This window comes from Muscardinus avellanarius (genome assembly GCF_963383645.1).
Source record: "Muscardinus avellanarius genome assembly, chromosome: 2".
Classification (NCBI taxonomy): domain Eukaryota; kingdom Metazoa; phylum Chordata; class Mammalia; order Rodentia; family Gliridae; genus Muscardinus; species Muscardinus avellanarius.
The window spans coordinates 14,508,350-14,525,974 of NC_137787.1; the positions used below are offsets into that span (position 1 = coordinate 14,508,350).

At 40.0% G+C, this 17,625-nt stretch overlaps 1 protein-coding gene across 4 annotated transcripts in view; it reads left to right on the plus strand.

The window, feature by feature from the left end:
- The window catches only part of DOCK10 (dedicator of cytokinesis 10), a gene marked incomplete at both ends in the record, with an annotated part of 282,115 nt that overhangs the window by 218,428 nt on the left and 46,062 nt on the right, over nucleotides 1-17,625 (plus strand). For all 4 annotated transcript variants that reach the window (XM_080719857.1, XM_080719855.1, XM_080719856.1 and 1 more), the window contains 5 exons: nucleotides 1,314-1,427; nucleotides 6,149-6,220; nucleotides 9,605-9,751; nucleotides 11,186-11,269; nucleotides 14,818-14,914. In XM_080719857.1, coding sequence (XP_080575983.1) covers nucleotides 1,314-1,427; nucleotides 6,149-6,220; nucleotides 9,605-9,751; nucleotides 11,186-11,269; nucleotides 14,818-14,914 — 514 coding nt within the window. The remainder of the gene's footprint in view (nucleotides 1-1,313; nucleotides 1,428-6,148; nucleotides 6,221-9,604; nucleotides 9,752-11,185; nucleotides 11,270-14,817; nucleotides 14,915-17,625) is intronic.

The following is a 17,625-nucleotide window of genomic DNA, read 5'->3' on the forward strand; positions in this document are numbered from 1 at the left end:
TTTTAACACTTAGGTAGAGCTTCTAAGTCCCACACCTTGGGTTACAGTGAAAAGTGACAGGCTGGTTCCAATATGAACGTGGATATCCTTGAAAGATAAAATATCCATTATAATTTATATTTCTTCAGAAATAACCAAAACACCATTTCAAGTTCAGTGGTGCTAAGTGCTGCTAACTCACTCCATCTCCAGTACCCAAACTGTATACAAACACCGTGTCTTTTGCAAAGATGTATCCAAAGTCACTTCAATTAAATGCCACGGTTTTCAGTGATTTGTGGCACTGATAGGTCTAAGCAGTCAAGATGTTCAAATAGGAATATTTCTGCTCCAGCCGAAATGCCTTCTGGGTAGTTAACTGTGTGCAGGAGCAGATAGTTGGTGATGATGAGCCCTCGTGTGAGGCACAGTTCCTAAGAGAAGACTTGCATTTTTCTTAGTTTTAGCTAGTTCTCTATGGCCTTTAGCTTTGTCTTTCTCCTTCGAAATGAGTTTGCAAAACTCAGCCTCGGCAGGGGGCTAATGTCTGCAAAGTTCAAAGAAATGGTTATAGATCCAGAAACGAATGTGCCTCTGCTTTGAGCCAGTCTCTTATCCACCTTCCCTCTCCATTGTACATTATGAAAAATGAATATTATGAAAATGCCCTTCCTTGAGTTAGACCCCACTCATAAGTAAAATATTATAATTCAGTAATAAGCATTTTGTATTTGAATTATATGTATGCATTAAGTGAATATGAATGTTCTTAAGAGATGAAAAATGCTGAAAATTAGCCCAAACCAAATCCTTTTTAAGCAGCGTTGTCATCTTACTGACGGCCAACGTTTCTGACCCTCTTGATGGCTGTGTCTCAGCATGGGACGGCAGAACCTGGGCTTGTGGGGAGCCCACCTACTGGCCTCTGGAAGGCACCCGCTTCCCCACTTGGCTATTTGAGTGGGTGTTCCACCCTTTCAGGATGAAGAGTTGCCACCATGCCACCTGTTACCAGTGGAAGGAAGGAGAAGGGGAATGTGTCCCTAAGTAGGTGGATCAAAGCCCTTCGTGTTTCCTTGAACCTGCTAAATGGCTCTCTGGCTCTTTCTCTCTGTTTCTACAAAAAGTTTCAAGGAGAGCATAGGCAAGCCAGGCCGTACTTGTGCAAATAGGAACAGGTGTGTACCACTCTTACCATCGGACCTTCATTTATTCCATGACAAACTCTGGCATGAGCAGATAAATTTGAGCAATGAGTTACTCATGTGGCATAACTCTTGAAGCTTTGTTTTTCAAGTTAACTAACTGTGTTCCACTTCTTGGAATTTCTTCAGTTTGTGTTCAAGACCAGGGCATATAAGGAGAGAACGATCCATGAAGAACTGGCTAAAAATGTGACTGGACTTTTGAAATCAAACGACACAACAACAGTAAAGCATGTCCTAAAGGTAAATAATTTAAAGACAATAGACTAATTCTTCATACCAGGGATGGGTCTCTTTCCCTCTTGGAAGGCAATAGGACTTATAGATCATTTCCCTTCTAGTTTCTGAAATAGGCTTCACATTGAAACTGTAGTATTAATTAAGCAAAGGAAATATATGTCAGGAGAACATAGAAAAAAGCTTATTAGAACTGAATTAAGTGCTTTGGATTAAAGACAGAATGAATGTCCATTAACAATGATCTAAAGCATTAAAAAATGCTAAGTGTAGCACAAATAAAGCTTTCTGGGGTTTTTAGCCACAAAAAAAAAACCAAGGAAAAGATCAGTGATGTTGAATGAATCAAGGAAAGGAATAATTATATTGTATGTACTGACAAAAGAGGGAGAGGGGACCAATAGCCACTTTTAGGACTCAGAAGTTGAAACATAGCCAGGTGTGGTGGCACATGCCTGTAATTCCAGGGCTTGGGAGGCTTACCCCGATTCAAGGCCAGTCACAGCAACAGAGTAAGACTTTCAGAAACCTGCTCAGATTCCTTTTCCAAACAAAAAATAAAAAGGGCTAGGGTGTAACTCAGAAGTAGAGTATCCTTAGATTCAATTCCAAGTACCATAAAAAAGGGGGAAAAGGAAAAAGGAAGAAGGAAGGAATGGAGGGAGGAAGGAAAGAAGGAAGGAAGGAAGGAAGGAAAAAAGGACAGAAGGAAAGAAGGAGAAACACATGTAAGCGCATAAAGCAGACATGGTGAGAAGCTTATAAAACCATAATTCTAAATTACTGTGGACTCATGAATTTAGGCCCAAACTAAATCTAAATATATATTGTGACTTGATAGATAAGCAATCAAATGGTAAATAGCTAGAAAGAGAAGCCAGGATCAATAAGCATCAATATGAGTTCACTAACATCAAATTACTCTGAGTCAAGTGATTTATTCATTTGAATTAGTGTTGTGTGTATAATCATTCCATTTATTTTCCAAATATATTCCCAGGGCCTCTCCTGCAACAGGCCCACTCCTACACACTTTGGGATATATCAGAGAAGAAAATAAAACTGCCTGCCCCTGGAGGACTTGCGTTTTACTGGGGGATGAAAACAAACTAGAGATAGAACTTAACAGTACAACCCATTGTATGTTAGTAGGGGAGACGCAAGATTGGAAAACAATGTAGAGCAGGTAGGAGGGACGAGGGGTGCTTAGGAACGGAGTGAGGTCAACGTCTCAGCGAGGGTGGCAGGGTGGAACTCATGGAGAAGACAGTGGTCGGGCAGAAAGTATGAAGAAGTCGAGGGAGCTGGTCACAGGGATATTAGAGAAAAGCACTGAAGGTAGAAGGGAAGACTTTCGTTAAGTGATAAGGCGTCAGCACAGCCTGTGAGTCTAGGAGCCCGGTGAAAAATAAATAGAGAGGTAAGATGAGGTCAGAAAAGCTACGGACATATGGGCATGTTTGCCGGCCTTTGCCAGAATGGTAGGAGTCTGTAAATTCAGAGACAAATGTTGGAACATTTGGCATGGTGGCTAAGAATACTGCCAAAAGCTCAGGAAATAAAATTGAAAATCAATAAATGGGATGACACCAAATTAAAAAGTTTCGGTGCAGCAAAGGATAAAACCAGGAATCTGAAGAAAGAGCTTGCAGAATAGAACATCTCTGCCAGCTACTTCTATGAGAGAGGGCAAATATGAAGAATATATAAAGAATTCAAAAAAACTTAACCACCTTCCAAAAACAATTTTTAAAAAAATGGGCTATTGAACTAAACAGATACTTCTCTGAATAAGACGTGCAAATGGCCAACAAATATTCAAAAAATTTTTCAACAATTATCAGTTTGGGAAATACAAATTAACTCCTGATATAATGGCAGTCATCTAGAATACAAACATTAATAGATGTCAGTGAGGACGTGGGGAAATAGGAACCCATATACACTGTTGGTAGAATTGAAAATTAGCACAAGCTCTGTGGAAATCAGTAGGGAGGTCCTTCAGAAGAGGAGAAATGAAACTACCATGTGCCCCAGTTAGACCACTCCTCCGTATCTTTCCAGATACTGAGAAATATTACAGTGATCCATGCATGACCATGTATACAGCAGCGGATTTCACAGTAGCCATTTTATGGAACCAACTTCAATGTCTTTCAACAGGTGAATGGATTACAAAAGTGTGGTATATGCACACAATGGAATTTTATTCAGCCATAAAGAACAACAAAATTCTGTCGTTTTTAGGAAAATGGATGGAACTAGAGAACTTGCCAGGCAAGTTCAGCCAGTTTCAGGTTATATTTGTTCTCTCATCTGTGGGGAGCTAGAACAAAAACAACAAGCAAAAGGGACCTCAGTCAAATTTTGAGAGAAACCAGTAGAATAGTTGAAGGGCATGGGGAAGAGGAAAAGCCAGGGTTGAGGAGGGGAACAGTTTAAATAGGTCACGTTTGTATATGAAGGTGTCACTACCTCATACACTAACATGTATGAGGAGAGAGGAAGGGGGAGCCCGAGGGTGGAGTATGAAGAAAAATATACCGAGTGTTGTGTGCAGGTGTGTTTGTATCATTTTTGAATCTCATAATGCATTAATAAAAGTATAAAAATACCATCATGGACAAGATAGGAGAAGGGAGTTCGTGTTCCTTGGATTCATCAAACATTCCTCACAACATGAATTTTTTTTTTCTTGCGGAACTGAAGATGAAACCCAGGGGCATTCGACCTCCAAGCTACACCCCCTGCCCTATTTTTTATTCTTTATTTTGAAACAGAGTCTCACTAAGTTGCGGAGGCCTCACTAAGTAGCTGAGGCTGTCCGTGAACCACGATCCTCCAGTCTTAGCCTCCTGAATGCTGGTATTGCAAGCGTGCGCCACCACGCCCGGCACAACATGAATTTTTACCTTCACTATCAAGTAGCCATTTCCATTTCTTTTCACTATGAAGTGATTCCTTCATTGGATCTGAGGCACCTCTTTAATTCATCAACCCCTTCTCCTCATCTCAGGCAATCCTCAGGAATTCGGGCTGTGTACCCAAAAAATTCATCACAGTGTCCTATCACCCTCCAAGTGGCCAGAACTCAAATGTCCATTGACAGAGCTAGAAATATGGCGATCATGTATGTGATGTGGGACAACGTGGGACACCTGGCTCTGACACATGCTCTACATAAATTAATGTCGGACAGAGTTTCTTAAATGAAAATGGCAATCACAGACTACATAGCTTCAAATAGAGAAAGCACGGGCAAAGGCAAAAACAAATTGCTCTTCAATATATCAATTATGAAGTAAAACAAAAGAATGGTTAACAGGAAATTCAGAAGAGTGTGTGTGTGTGTGTGTGTGTGTGTGTGTGTGTGTGTGTGTGTGTAGGTAGGTAGGGTATTGGGGATTAAACCCAGGAACATTCTACCTCTTAATTATACTCCAGTCCTATTTTTTTTTAATTTTGGAACAAGGTCTCACCAAGTTGCTGATGCTAGCCGTGAAGCTGTGACCCTCCTGTCTCAGCCTCCCAAGTACTGGATAACAAGCATGTGCCACCATGTCCAACTCATAATTTGTGTGTGGGGGGGGGGTGGAAAGAGAATCTGGCAGTTTACTGAAGCTTTGCATATGGATAAGTATATCAAATGAAACTTTGCATATGGAATAAATATCCCTTTAGGCCCAAGAATAGGAGCCGTACCCTGGAACATGCTCTCATGTCCTCCAGATGCCCCCATCCTGGACACCAAATTATAAGAGTATCTAAGAGGCTGAGCTTGATAGCACATGCTTGAGAAGCTGAGACAGGAGGATCACAGTTTTGAAGTTAGCCTCAACAACTTAGCAGGGCTCTCAGCAACTGAGTGAGACTCTGTTTCCAAATCAAAAATATTAAAAAAAAAAAGACTGGAGGTGTAGCTTGGAGGTAGAATATACCTGGGTTCAATCCGCAAGAGTCCCCACCGTCCTTCTAGCACTGTGAAGACCCAGCAACCTGTACCTCCAGAGCCTGTGGGCCCATTCCAGAGCCCCTTTCTTTCCCAAGGGCCTCCACCAGGGGGCAGCCCTTGGTGGCCCTGTTGCCAAGGGCAATCATGGACCCCAGGGAGGAGCTGTTTGTGGCAAGAAAGGAGCAGGCTTGTGGCCGCTCTTGGTGTGCAGGCTGGACAGTGGCACAAGTGACCAGGCCCCTCGGTGTGCTGGACGGAGCCCAGGATGAGAACAGATGGAGCGGCCAGCCCTGCTTCACCGGGCCCCCCAAACTGGTATAGCTTTCCAAAGTGTCAGGAGGTTATACGAACATTTTATCAGATTGTCTTCTAGATACTTAAACACATGACCTTTTACTCTCACCTACAACTTTGAAAATTTTAGGGATGGAACTGCTATAAAAAGTTCTAGTTTTAGTTTTGCTAACTAAGGGAAGCAAATATAATGTCCTATGAATAAATATGCCATCAAACAATTGATTGCCAGGCATTTTGAGTAAACTGGTGACTTGTTTCAATTTAAACATTTTGGGGGGATGACTGAGAAACTGAAATGTCTGGCATGCACTTTTACCATTATAACTTTGATAGTGATCGTCCCAACCTAACGGAGAAGATATTATTGCCCTGACTCATTTAGTTTTAAGTGATATCGTTTAAAATCATGAAAAATGCAATCATCATCACTTTACCACAGGATAATAAATTCCTTCTTGTCTTCTCTTTTTCCTAACAGCATTCCTGGTTCTTCTTTGCCATTATCCTAAAATCAATGGCACAGCACTTGATTGACACAAATAAAATACAGGTAAGGTCAAAGAGAAAATAGCAATGTAATGTTACCCAAAGATTACACTGCCTCTGAGCTACACCCCAGACCTATTTTTTTTTTAATTTTGAAACAGAATCTCACTAATTTGAGGCTCAGGGTCTCCCTTTATTGAGGCTGACCTTGAAACTGTGGTCCTCCTGTCTCAGTCTCCTAAGTACTGAGATTAAGGGCATGCCCACCTTAGCACTGTATGTTGTTTCTTAAGTAGGTGACAAGATTCTGCGTTAGTAGAGGCCTATTCAGAAGTAGATGTCAGGAAAAATAGAAAAAGAAGACTTATGGAGGAGAATCTCTATAAGGGACAAAAAGGAAAGGAAAAGAAATAGGAAGGTCTGATACCTGTGAGAAAAAAATAGAAAAGGAAGAAGAATGGAGAGAAGGACATTTGCCATGAAAACACTCGAGCTGGGCCAAGTCTGAGAACAAGAATGCTTCTGATAGGAGCCCTGTGCTGGCACAGAGTCTGGCTCTAGCATCTCTGCAAGCCCAGTCACTGAATGGGCCCAGCCTGGGGAGACCCTGAGCAACCAAGGGGAGAGTGTGGCTTTGGGATGAATGTTTGAGTGGACCCCAAACTATGGCAGCTTTTTACATTCTTCTAGTGGATTCTGTCTTGTAGCAACACTTGAGCTCTGCACATCACAGCTTCCACAGACCACAGTTTGTGTGGCGCACTGCGCATATCCATGAGTCAGCTCGTCTGCGGGCGCCATGGGCCTCTTTCTATGCAAAGAAAGTCAGAAGAGGGAGGCTAGAGGGATTAGCTGCAGCTTCTCTCATGCAGTTGGCCTCCTCGACGGCGACCTGCACGCCTCGCCTCCTTCTTCTGCAGTCCGTTCTTGACTCCCTCAGTAACACACACCCAGGTGGAAAACATGTCTGGCATTGATGCGCTGCATGGATCTCAGAGACTAACAGAATGCAAAGAGGAAACTACGAATGTGCCTTGATTACTTAAAAAGTGGCTGTCAGCAGCCAGGCGTGATGGTGCACAAGCTTGTAATCCCAGCATTTGGGAGGCTGAGACAGGAGGATTGCGGTTCACGGCCAGCCTTAGCTACTTAGCGAGGCCCTTTGCAACTCAGTGAGACGCTGTTTCAAAATAAAAAATAAAACTAGGTCTCCATCAACAGATGAATGGATTGCAAAATTATGGGAAATACACACAATGGAATTCTTTTCAGCTATAAAGAACAAAATCATGCCATTCGCAAGAAGATGAAAAGATCTGGAGAGCATTATGTTAAGTGAGATCAGCCAAGCACAGAAAGAGAAGGGACATATGTTTTCTCTAATCTGCCCAAACTAGGGATCACTGGGGATACCAGAGGGACTCCAGATAATGGAGAGGAAACCTCAGCAAAGCTAGAATGGAAGGGTAGGAGAGGAAGAAGGCTGAGGTTGATTAATGGAGGAGCTACATCCGAATATGTGTAAAATTATGAATATAGCATGGTTAACCTGGGCACTCATTGTTGGGATAGGGGAAGGGGAATGGGGAGAGAGAGGGCACCAAGCACAGTCTAAATGTATACCATTTTCAATATGTTCCACATATAAATAAAATTTAAAAAAAATAAAAAAAATAGGGCTGGGGGTGTAGCTAGGAGGTAGAATGCCCCTGGGTTCCATCCCCAGTACTGCAAAAAAAAAAAAAAAAAAAAAAAAAAAAGTGACTGTCGCTCTTCTTGGAGGCAAATTGTTTATCCTTCACCCAAGATACATAGAAGAGACAAAGATGATGTGTGCAGTTAACTAGATTAGGGTATGTTTTTTCAATAATGAATTTTAAATACAAAAAGTAACCATGAAGTTCTCAAAATACCTCAAAATAAGTGGCACCCTGGTGTTATGGAAACCCAGCCTCCAGGCTGTCGGGGTCCCAACTAACTGGCTTCGGTCAGCCATCCATATCAGGAATAAAGAAAAACACTGTGAAGAGGGAAAATTCATCACAGTTTGACCCAAACCAAGAAGACAGTTCTTCTGCCTTTGCTGTCCTACAGAAATGTTACAGTTTACAGGAATAAACAGCCAGGAAATATGCACATGTAGGTCTAGCTGGGATGCCTGCAAGTCCCAGGTCTCCAGCCTTTGTAAGCAGCGGAGCTTGGGTCTGGGGAGCATCATTATCCATCCTCACGTTGGGGACAGCTTGTAGGAGCTGGAATAGAAAATAGAGCCAGAACAGAAGAAGAAAAATAAACATTTGGGTCTTTCATTTAAATGGTCCCGGTTATACTGGTAAATTGGCTCAGAAAAAAAAGTAGTAAATGCCTGTTCGTTTCAGCTCCAGGGTTCCATGATAATATCTGGATCTGGGGCAACTCCTATAACTTCAGTTTTCATGATTTTTATTTTTATAACATGGAAGGCTGGGTGCTTACAATTCAGAATGTGTGCTTGAGTTTAATTGTAAGTTATATGTCTATCTATAGTAAAAAGTGTGTCTGGGACTACTTTTGAGGACAAACTTTTAAAACTGAGGGCCTTCCCAGCCTTGAAGCCCTCAGTTTCTGGTGTCACAAGCATCTTAACCTGTGTGGTCCCACGATGCCTCTTACCTGAGACAAATCCTGGGACCACAGAGTTAAGACTGGCTAGAGCCCATCACTCATTAGCAAAACTCTCAAACCAATATCTATAATCATCAAATAATTTACTCTTGAATCTTATAGTTGCTTATTAAGGTGACTTCTAGTTTAAAAAATTTGTTTAAAATTTAAAATTAAGTTAATGGAACTGTCTGTCTGAAAACATGTTAGAATAATATTCATTAAATTTTTTTAATAGTATTATTTCCTGGAAGGCAAGAGAAGGCAATAAAGATGTGAAAAATCACTTTAAAAGGCTCACATTTTGCTTTGTACATTTCTATAGGGTTTGAATAGTTCACAATTAACATGTTTTATAATTGGCATTTTAATGAAAAAGTAGAACTTTATTGGCTAATATAGAAAGGAAATTTTAAAATGATGAAAATCATGACCTCAAAAAAATTTCCCCCCTGGTGCTGGGGATTGAACCCAGGACATTGAACCTCTGAGCTATACCCCCAGTCCTTTTGTATTTTTTATTTTGAAACAAGGTTTCACAAAGTTGCTGGGAGTCCTCCCTAAGTTGCAGAGGCTGGCCTCAAACCTGGCATCTTCCTGTCTCAGCCTCGCAAGTCCTGGAATTACAAACATACACCAACAGTCTTGGCTAATGACCTCAAAATTTGAAAGGCTTCTATTTTATTGTGGCTTTCTGAATTTTCAAAAGAGGTACTTTTATTTGTTGGTCTATAAGGTATAGTAAGTGTCTCTGTTTCTTTCCTCTGGCTTAGCATTTTACATAAGTAATCCATTCTTTCCTTAGCTTTCTCGGGCCCACAGATTTCCCGAATCTTACCAAAACGAATTGGACAATCTTGTGATGGTCCTGTCTGACCATGTGATTTGGAAATACAAGGACGCACTTGAAGAAACAAAGAGTGCAAACCAGAGTGTCGCCAGGTTTCTTAAGGTACAGTTAGATGAGAACACATTCCTATCCAAGTCCCTTGACCATGGACGTGAAATATTCTAAATGTTAGCGGATTCACATCAATATCATAAAGCGTCACAACTAACACGGTGAAATGGATGCTTTCGTTTATATGCCTTTCCAGCTGCAGATACTTTTGAATATTTCTTTTTTTCAATTTGGAGTCTCATTGAAGAAACACCAAGGTTAGATAAAAGTATCCATGGGAGCATTGTCAAATTGTAGTATTTCTAAATATTTTCCAAGAGAAAAAAATGAAATGTTTAAAGGAAAAAATCACAATGTGGCAATATTATCTCAAGTATTTCTACCCTCAGAATGACGTTCTGGGTCTTTGATGACTATAACAATGGTACCAAATACCCTGTTTGGGGAAGCCTTAAGGGAACTTATCCCTTTGCTCTGCTTCTTCTAGGCTTTCTTCTACATGATGAAAAAAATTATACACCGATCATACAAGTGAAACTAAGATCTTAAATACTAAGCAGCTACTTTTTAAACCTGAATATACATGGAAGTTAGTTATATTTTGGAGGGTTATGGGCATTCAGATTGAATTGAGATTTTGTAAGTGCAGTTTAAAAATAAAAGCTACCATGCAGAAGTATGGTATATCATTTTTAAAATAATGTTCCTCATTAGAAAAACAGTGGTTTTCTTTTCATCCAACTATTGGCTATTATTACTTGGATGACATCCCTTTGCTTCTTTATATTAGACACAAGAGCATCCAGTGTGGCTGTGAGAACTTATAAATAAATACTGATAATATAAAGTTAAGAGACTATGGAAGCAGATGGAAAATTGGCCTGAGTTTTCTTCGGTGTCCTATAATCAGGCCTAAATGATTTTTCTAATGTGTTAAACTACTCCAAATTATGGACCATATTTATTTTTATATTAAATTTATTTTTTCTTTGATGTTTTGCCTCATATTTTTTCCCCTGTTCCCAGTAAGAGAAAGGAATAGTCGGGGATAAACGGGAAGAAGGAAAGGAGAAAAATATTACTCTAGGTTCTACCATATTTTAAGACCTCTGGAAATAAGCTCTATTGCTACGATGGTAATTTGTTTGAAATGCTTGACAAAATATGATACTTGAAAAAACATTAATATTTCATTGCATAATTGCAAGTGATGTTTAATACAATTGAGAAACACAGGCCCGTTGACTTCCTGACTTATCTAGTATCATAATTGGTTGTCATAAGTGGATGAATTGTTGAAACACAGTTTACAGATTTTTCAAATGCATATATATATATATATATATATATATATATATATATATATATATATATACAGTTAAATGTATTTTGCTTCAATAGATGTAACCATCTTTTCTAAAACTCTTTGGTGATTCTCCAAGTAAGAAAAAATAATGTTTGAATGTAGACTTCTCTTCTTTAAAGCGCTGCTTCACGTTTATGGACCGAGGGTTTGTGTTCCGCGTGGTTAACAATTACATCAGTATGTTTTCCTCTGGTGATCTCAAGGTAAGAACCACAGATGTGAGAAACCCTGGGCTAAATCAACTTTGGCACTGTAAATAAGTAAAATGGCCTCTGTGTATAGCTGCCTTAAACATTAGTAACCTGTACATTTTCTGTATCAGACAATATTGTCAGAACAAGGAGAGGCGGCCTTTTAATGACCCATCTACTGAGTAATTCTTCCAAGCCCTTTCATAATGGAAGATAAAGGAGTGGAGGGGAGTGTCTGATTCCATTTCTATTTCCTACGGGTGGTGCGGGGAGTGGCTCTTTTCAGGGGCAGTGCCTGTTGTCCACTTTGCCCTCTTAGTTTTAGCAGTGGAAGTCCTACTTCCCTGGAAATTCTTGATTCCTGGGTAAAATAGACATCTCATTTGAGTTGAACACCCTACTCAGAAAAAGGTACGTCCCAGGGAGGTGGGGAACGAACTCTAGAGCCCTGTTCTGTGAGTGTGGATCCTAGAGACAGCAAGGTACCATAAAAGGAGCTTAGAAATCTGGTTTTAGTTTATTTTGGCTGGTTGGTTGGTATTTTTTTTCTTTGCAGGACTAGGGATTGAACCCAGGAGGGGCACTCTACCTTCAAGCTACACCTCCAGCCCTAATTTTTTATTCTTTATTTGGAAACAGGGTCTCACTGAGTTACAAGGGGCGTCACTAAGTAGCTGAGGCTGTCCACGAAACTGCGATCCTTCTGTCTCAGCCTCCCAAGTACTAGGATTACAAGTGTGTGCCACCATGCCCCATCCAGAAATCCCAGAAATGGGACTTTCAGGTGAATCTTATGAACTCTCAAGTTGAGAACCACTGAGCCATTGTATGGCCTTTGTGAGAGGAACTGAAGAATAGAAAATAGGGCAAATTACTCTGTTTCCAAATAAAATATAAAATAGGGCTCGAGGTGTGGCCTGGAAATAGAAGGCCCCTGGGTTCCATCCCCAGTACCACACACACACAAAAAAAATTAAGGCAGCTTTAAAAAGTTGTATCAGCTAAGGGTTTTTGAGTCACAAACAGGAACTAAGTCCACTTTGGGCAAAGGAAATTAGTTGGAAGAATATTGAATGGACATAGAATTGAGGAAACAGCCAGAAAACCACACACTGAGAAGAGCAAGGGCTGAAGCACTTGTGGAGCACAGGAAGGGGCACAGAGGAGGGTCCATGTGCCTCCAATTTATGCTCCATGTAGGAAGCCTGTGGAGATTCCTCTCCGGGACTTGGGAGGAAGGGACCTGAAATGAAGGACCCGGACAATTGCCTCTTGTGCAACTGACAATTTTATTCTCTGAAACTAGGTCTTTTATACCCTTTTCCAGTTAGGTTAAGTATCACATTCTCATGGGGAAAAAACAGACATCGCAATACCATGAGGAATGTTAGGGATAGGGAAAGTGCCATAAATCACTAAGGTACAATCATCAAAGAAAACTAACAAACTAAACGAATACAGGGGAGGGCAGAGCGGCTCAGTAAAAGGGTTAAGATGAGCTCCCTCTTTCACTGGGGGGCCTCGGGGTGTGAATTCCGGAAGGGACTGGAGTTCGGCCTGGAGTCTTGGGGGAGTCTGACCTTTCACCAACTCCTCTTTTAACCCCTTCAGAATCTTTCATTCCTCAGGCTTCGCCCATGTCCCCCGTCAGAAGCCTGAGGTCAACCAGCTTCAGGTCTCACGCTCCCCTCTTAAGAGAGGAGATAGGACACTTGAATTAATAGTTCACTGCCAGCCTTTACTCATTGTTAAGGAGGGAATCCCCCATGGAAATTGTCTAGGTATTGGGGGGAAAAACAGATATAAAAAAACAGAAGTGAGTATTGACATTTGTAAGCTTTTCATGCCATGCTTGCCTCCATTCTTTTATCTTCCACTATAAAACAACTTAGAAGATACTTAGTAGATATGGCCCTTTATGCTCATGATGTACTTTAATAAACATATCATAGTCAATCACTAAGCCAAACATGAGAGGGAGAGAGGGAGAGGGAAGAGAGCAGGAATTAGATAAGGGCTAATTGGGTGATGTGTGCATGTGTGCCTCCACCATCTTGTATCCCATTAAGATGTATGACTACAATGCACCAATAAAAAAAATTTTTTTAAAGAAAAAAAGGCTGCCTCTCCTTGGTCTGACATTATTGTTTGATACAGAAAATATATAGGTAACTAATATTTAATAATACTAAAAACATTATTTTTCTGGCAAGTGGAGATTTTCTTCTGACCAGGGGCATGATTATATGCCAGGGAGTTTGAAAATCCAGTTCTCTCTTTAAATGTTTCTTGAAAGATTATCCCTTTTCTGTGTACTTACAATGCACAAAATGTGCAGAAAATCAATTTAGATATAATTGCAGCAGACTCAAACTTTATATTTTCCCAAGACCAAACGGAATGAATTCTCAGTGAAGAGTAATTAGCAGATGTAGCTTAAGTAATGCACCTCTTCACTTTAATGTGCAAAAAGTTAAGTAGAATATCCTTGTTTGAAATATCCTTAAAGAATTTGAAATTACTGATTCATGTTGCCACAAAATATAATTCTCAAACACCTGAGTGAATGAGACCTATTTCATTTTGCATGCCAACGTGAGTGAATACAGTAATGACAATCTAACTTAGTGTTAAAGAATGGTTACTTAGCATGCATGAGCGTATAAATAGAACCATTATGAGCGTGTAGGAATTGATCCTACTCATGTAGTTGTCCTTAACATATGTGTTCAGTCAACTTTGTCCCTATCTAGACTCCATGTATCACTGTCCAAATTCAAATATGATTGAAAAGTCAGACCACAGGAAGAAAGTGTAGTCAATGTACTCCAAAAAAATGTGGTTATGCAATTTCTCTCTAAGTTTATATGATCTGGGCCGCTCTCTTCCTTAGCTCTGGATCTTGCTTGGTTGCTGATTCTTCTGTAGCTTTGTTTTGGTTTTTGGTGGTGTAGGTGGTGTTGGTGGTGCTGGTGTTGTTTGTGTCCTCTTGATTTTGACTTTTGGTTTTGTTTTCTTGGTACAAGGAGTTGAATCCAGGGGCATTCTATTTCCAAACTACATTCCCCAGTGCTTTGTATGTTTTAATCTTGTAACATTATCTCATTAAATTGCTAAATCTGGCCTCCAATCTGTAACTCTCCTGTCTCCACCTCCTCTGTGCTAGGATTATAGACATCCTCCACTGTGCCTGGCTTTGAATGTAGCTTTTGAGAGATCTCTGAATAAGTGATACAACATGATTTTTACCATAATAAACATGTTATGACCTGAGCTACAAGAAACTAAAACTGTGACTCAGGGTCTTATTTCATAGAAGCCAAATGTGGGTTACAGATAGGATCATTGTCTGAGAAGGGCTGAACAGTTTTTAAAGACAGGGAGTCCTCTGACAAGTGCCACTTCAGAGGGGACACCGTCCTCTAAACCTAATTACTAGATGGTCACACAGAAGTAACTGCTTCTTTCTAGGTATAGCATTCAAGTGCAGATACTTTTGTTTGTTTGTATTAATTTTCTCGGTGTGTAAACAATAGTCAATCATTTTGCCTCTTTTTCAGACCTTATGCCAGTATAAATTTGACTTTCTCCAAGAAGTGTGTCAACATGAGCACTTTATTCCTTTGTGCCTCCCCATACGATCAGCAAACATCCCAGGTAACAATTGCCAGAGTCTTCCTCGGTTTCTATAAAATGAACACTCTCACTGGTTCTTTTTATTGTGTTATTTTTTTATTTATTTTATTTTATTTTATTTTTACTGTTTCCTCAGTCATAGTTTTTTTTTTTTCTGAAATTGCACCTTGGATATTACAGCCAGGTCATCTGATTAAAATGCAAATGAAGCTGTTGGCAAGTAGTTGAGGAATACAACGCTGTATTCCTCAAATTTTGTCTATTTCCATTTTTGTTAAAGCAAAAACCAAATAAATGGTCTTTCATTAAAGAGAAAAACTTGGTGACTGCAAATTAAAGAATGTTAACTTGAAGGAATACTGTCTTTGACCTTACTAGCTCCAAAACACAGCTTTCTATTGATTTTTGTTATGATTTGGTGTCATTTTCTGGTACTGGTGATTGAACCCAGAAGCATTCGACCTCTGAACTCTACCGCCAGCCCTTTTTACTTTTTCTTCTTGTTTTGAAATAAAGTCTCACTACAATTCTGAGAGTCTTGCCAGGCTCCTGAGGTTGGTCTTGAACCTCTGATCTTCCTGGTCTCAGCCACCCAAATGCTGGAATTAAAGGCATACACAACCATGCCCGGCTTCCCGTTGGTTTTAAGAGATAAGATTAACAAGGAGAAAAAGTTGTACTTTGTAAATAAAACTTGATGTAGGATTATCAATTAATATGTGTAATGATATTAAAATGGAGTTCTTCAAAATGAATTGTACAGAGGCGGAAAAATGCAAAATAAGCACTTGAACCCCTAGGCCTGAGAGAGGACAAGATGGGGTGTAGTAGTAAGAAGAAAGTTTCACTTTTTGTTTACTACACTTATGATAGCGAAGGAGTCTGCAGAAAATGTTTTCATTTATGCCGGCATGATGATGCACACTTGTAATCCCGATGCTCGGGAAGCAGAGACAGGAGGATCCAGGTTCACGGCCAAACTCAGCTACTTAGTGAGGCTGTCCACAACTTAGTGAGACCCTGTTTCAAGATAAAGAATTAGCCGGGTGTGATAGAACACACTTGTAATCCCAGCATTTGGGAGGCTGAGACCAGGGCCCTCTGCACCTTAGTGAGACCCTCTTTCAAAATAAAGAATACAACATAGGGTAGGGGGTGTAGCTCAAAGGTCGAATGCCCCTGGGTTCCATCCCCAGACAAGAAAGAAAGAAAGAAAGAAAGAAAGAAAGAAAGAAAGAAGGAAGAAAAAGGAGGAGGAGGAGGAGGAGGAGGAGGAGGAGGAGGAAGAAAGAAGGAAGGAAGAAGGAAGGAAGGAAGGAAGGAAGGAAGGAAGGAAGGAAGGAAGGAAGGATTTTTAAAAATAGGGCTGGAAGGTGTGGCTTGGAGGAAGAAGGCACCTGAGTGCAATCTCCAGCATCACAAAAATAAAGAAAAGGAAAAAAGAGTATTTTCATGTATTACTTTTGTAAACTAAAAATTTTGATCATATACATGTATAGCTGTATGTATACATACTTATATGACAGAAAAAAATTAGTTGCGAACAAGCCTTACTCATCTAGGCATCAGAAACTAATACATCAAGATATAGCTGGGCATGGTGGCACACACTTGTAATCTCAGTACTTGAGAGGCTGAGACAGGAGGATCATAGGTCTGAGGACATCCTCAAAAAGTAGTGAGACCATCATCAACCTAGTGAGACCCAGTTTCAAAAAAGAAATAGGGATGGAAGTATAGCGCAAAGGTAGAAAGCCCTGGGTTTAATTCCAGCACTAATGATAATAACAATAACAATAATAATAATAATAATGAGGAGATATAAAGTACTAAAATAATTTCAGAACTTGAAATGCTTTACTTCTAAGCAATAAGTCCACAAGACACAGTTCTGAAGTTCATGTAAATAGAAACTAAGATGGAAAGCGTTCCCTCTACCTTTTATAGCTTGCACTAAAATTTCATGTTTTCAGGTTTACAAAGTTTTGGCATTGCAATCTTAAATATAATCTACACACATTAACATATTCTTTTCCTAATACATGAAGCACATTACAAAGGAAAAATGAGGAAAAGGCATAATAGATCAGACTGTAATATTCTGAGGGTTTTGTTTCATTTTGAGTGTTTTATTTTATAAATTAAAGGCAGGTTATTGTGTGTGTGTGTGTGTGTGTGTGTGTGTGTGTACGCTGGAGATGGAACCCAGAGGCTTTCTGCCTCTGGGCTATACTTCCAGATCTATTTTATATTTTATTTGGAAACAGGGTCTAAGTTGCTGAGAGCCTCACTAAGTAGCTGAGGCTGGCTTCGAACCTGTGCGATCCTCCTGTCTCAGGCTCCCAAGCGCTGGGATTACAAGCGTGCGCCACCATGCCCAGCAAGGCAGGTTATTATTAGCTAACAAAACTGGTTAAAATATTCAGGGGGACCAAATCCTTATAGGGTCATTTTTACTCCAAGTATTTATTATTCATCAGTAGCTCAGAAAAAGGCCTGATAGTTTCTTGGTAGGTGTACTTTTAATAAACAGTGAGAATAAAATATTTTATATCAGGCGGAGTTTTGAGTAAAAAGAATAGGTGCTCAAATAGAAGGCTAAGAATAAAAATAATCCTTTGTGAGACATTCTTCCTTAAGGGAACAGATAAGTAGCCTAAGGTACTCTTTACAAATGGCAATATCAGAAAGACTCACAAATAGTTTATATATTTTAATTTTCCAGTATAAAT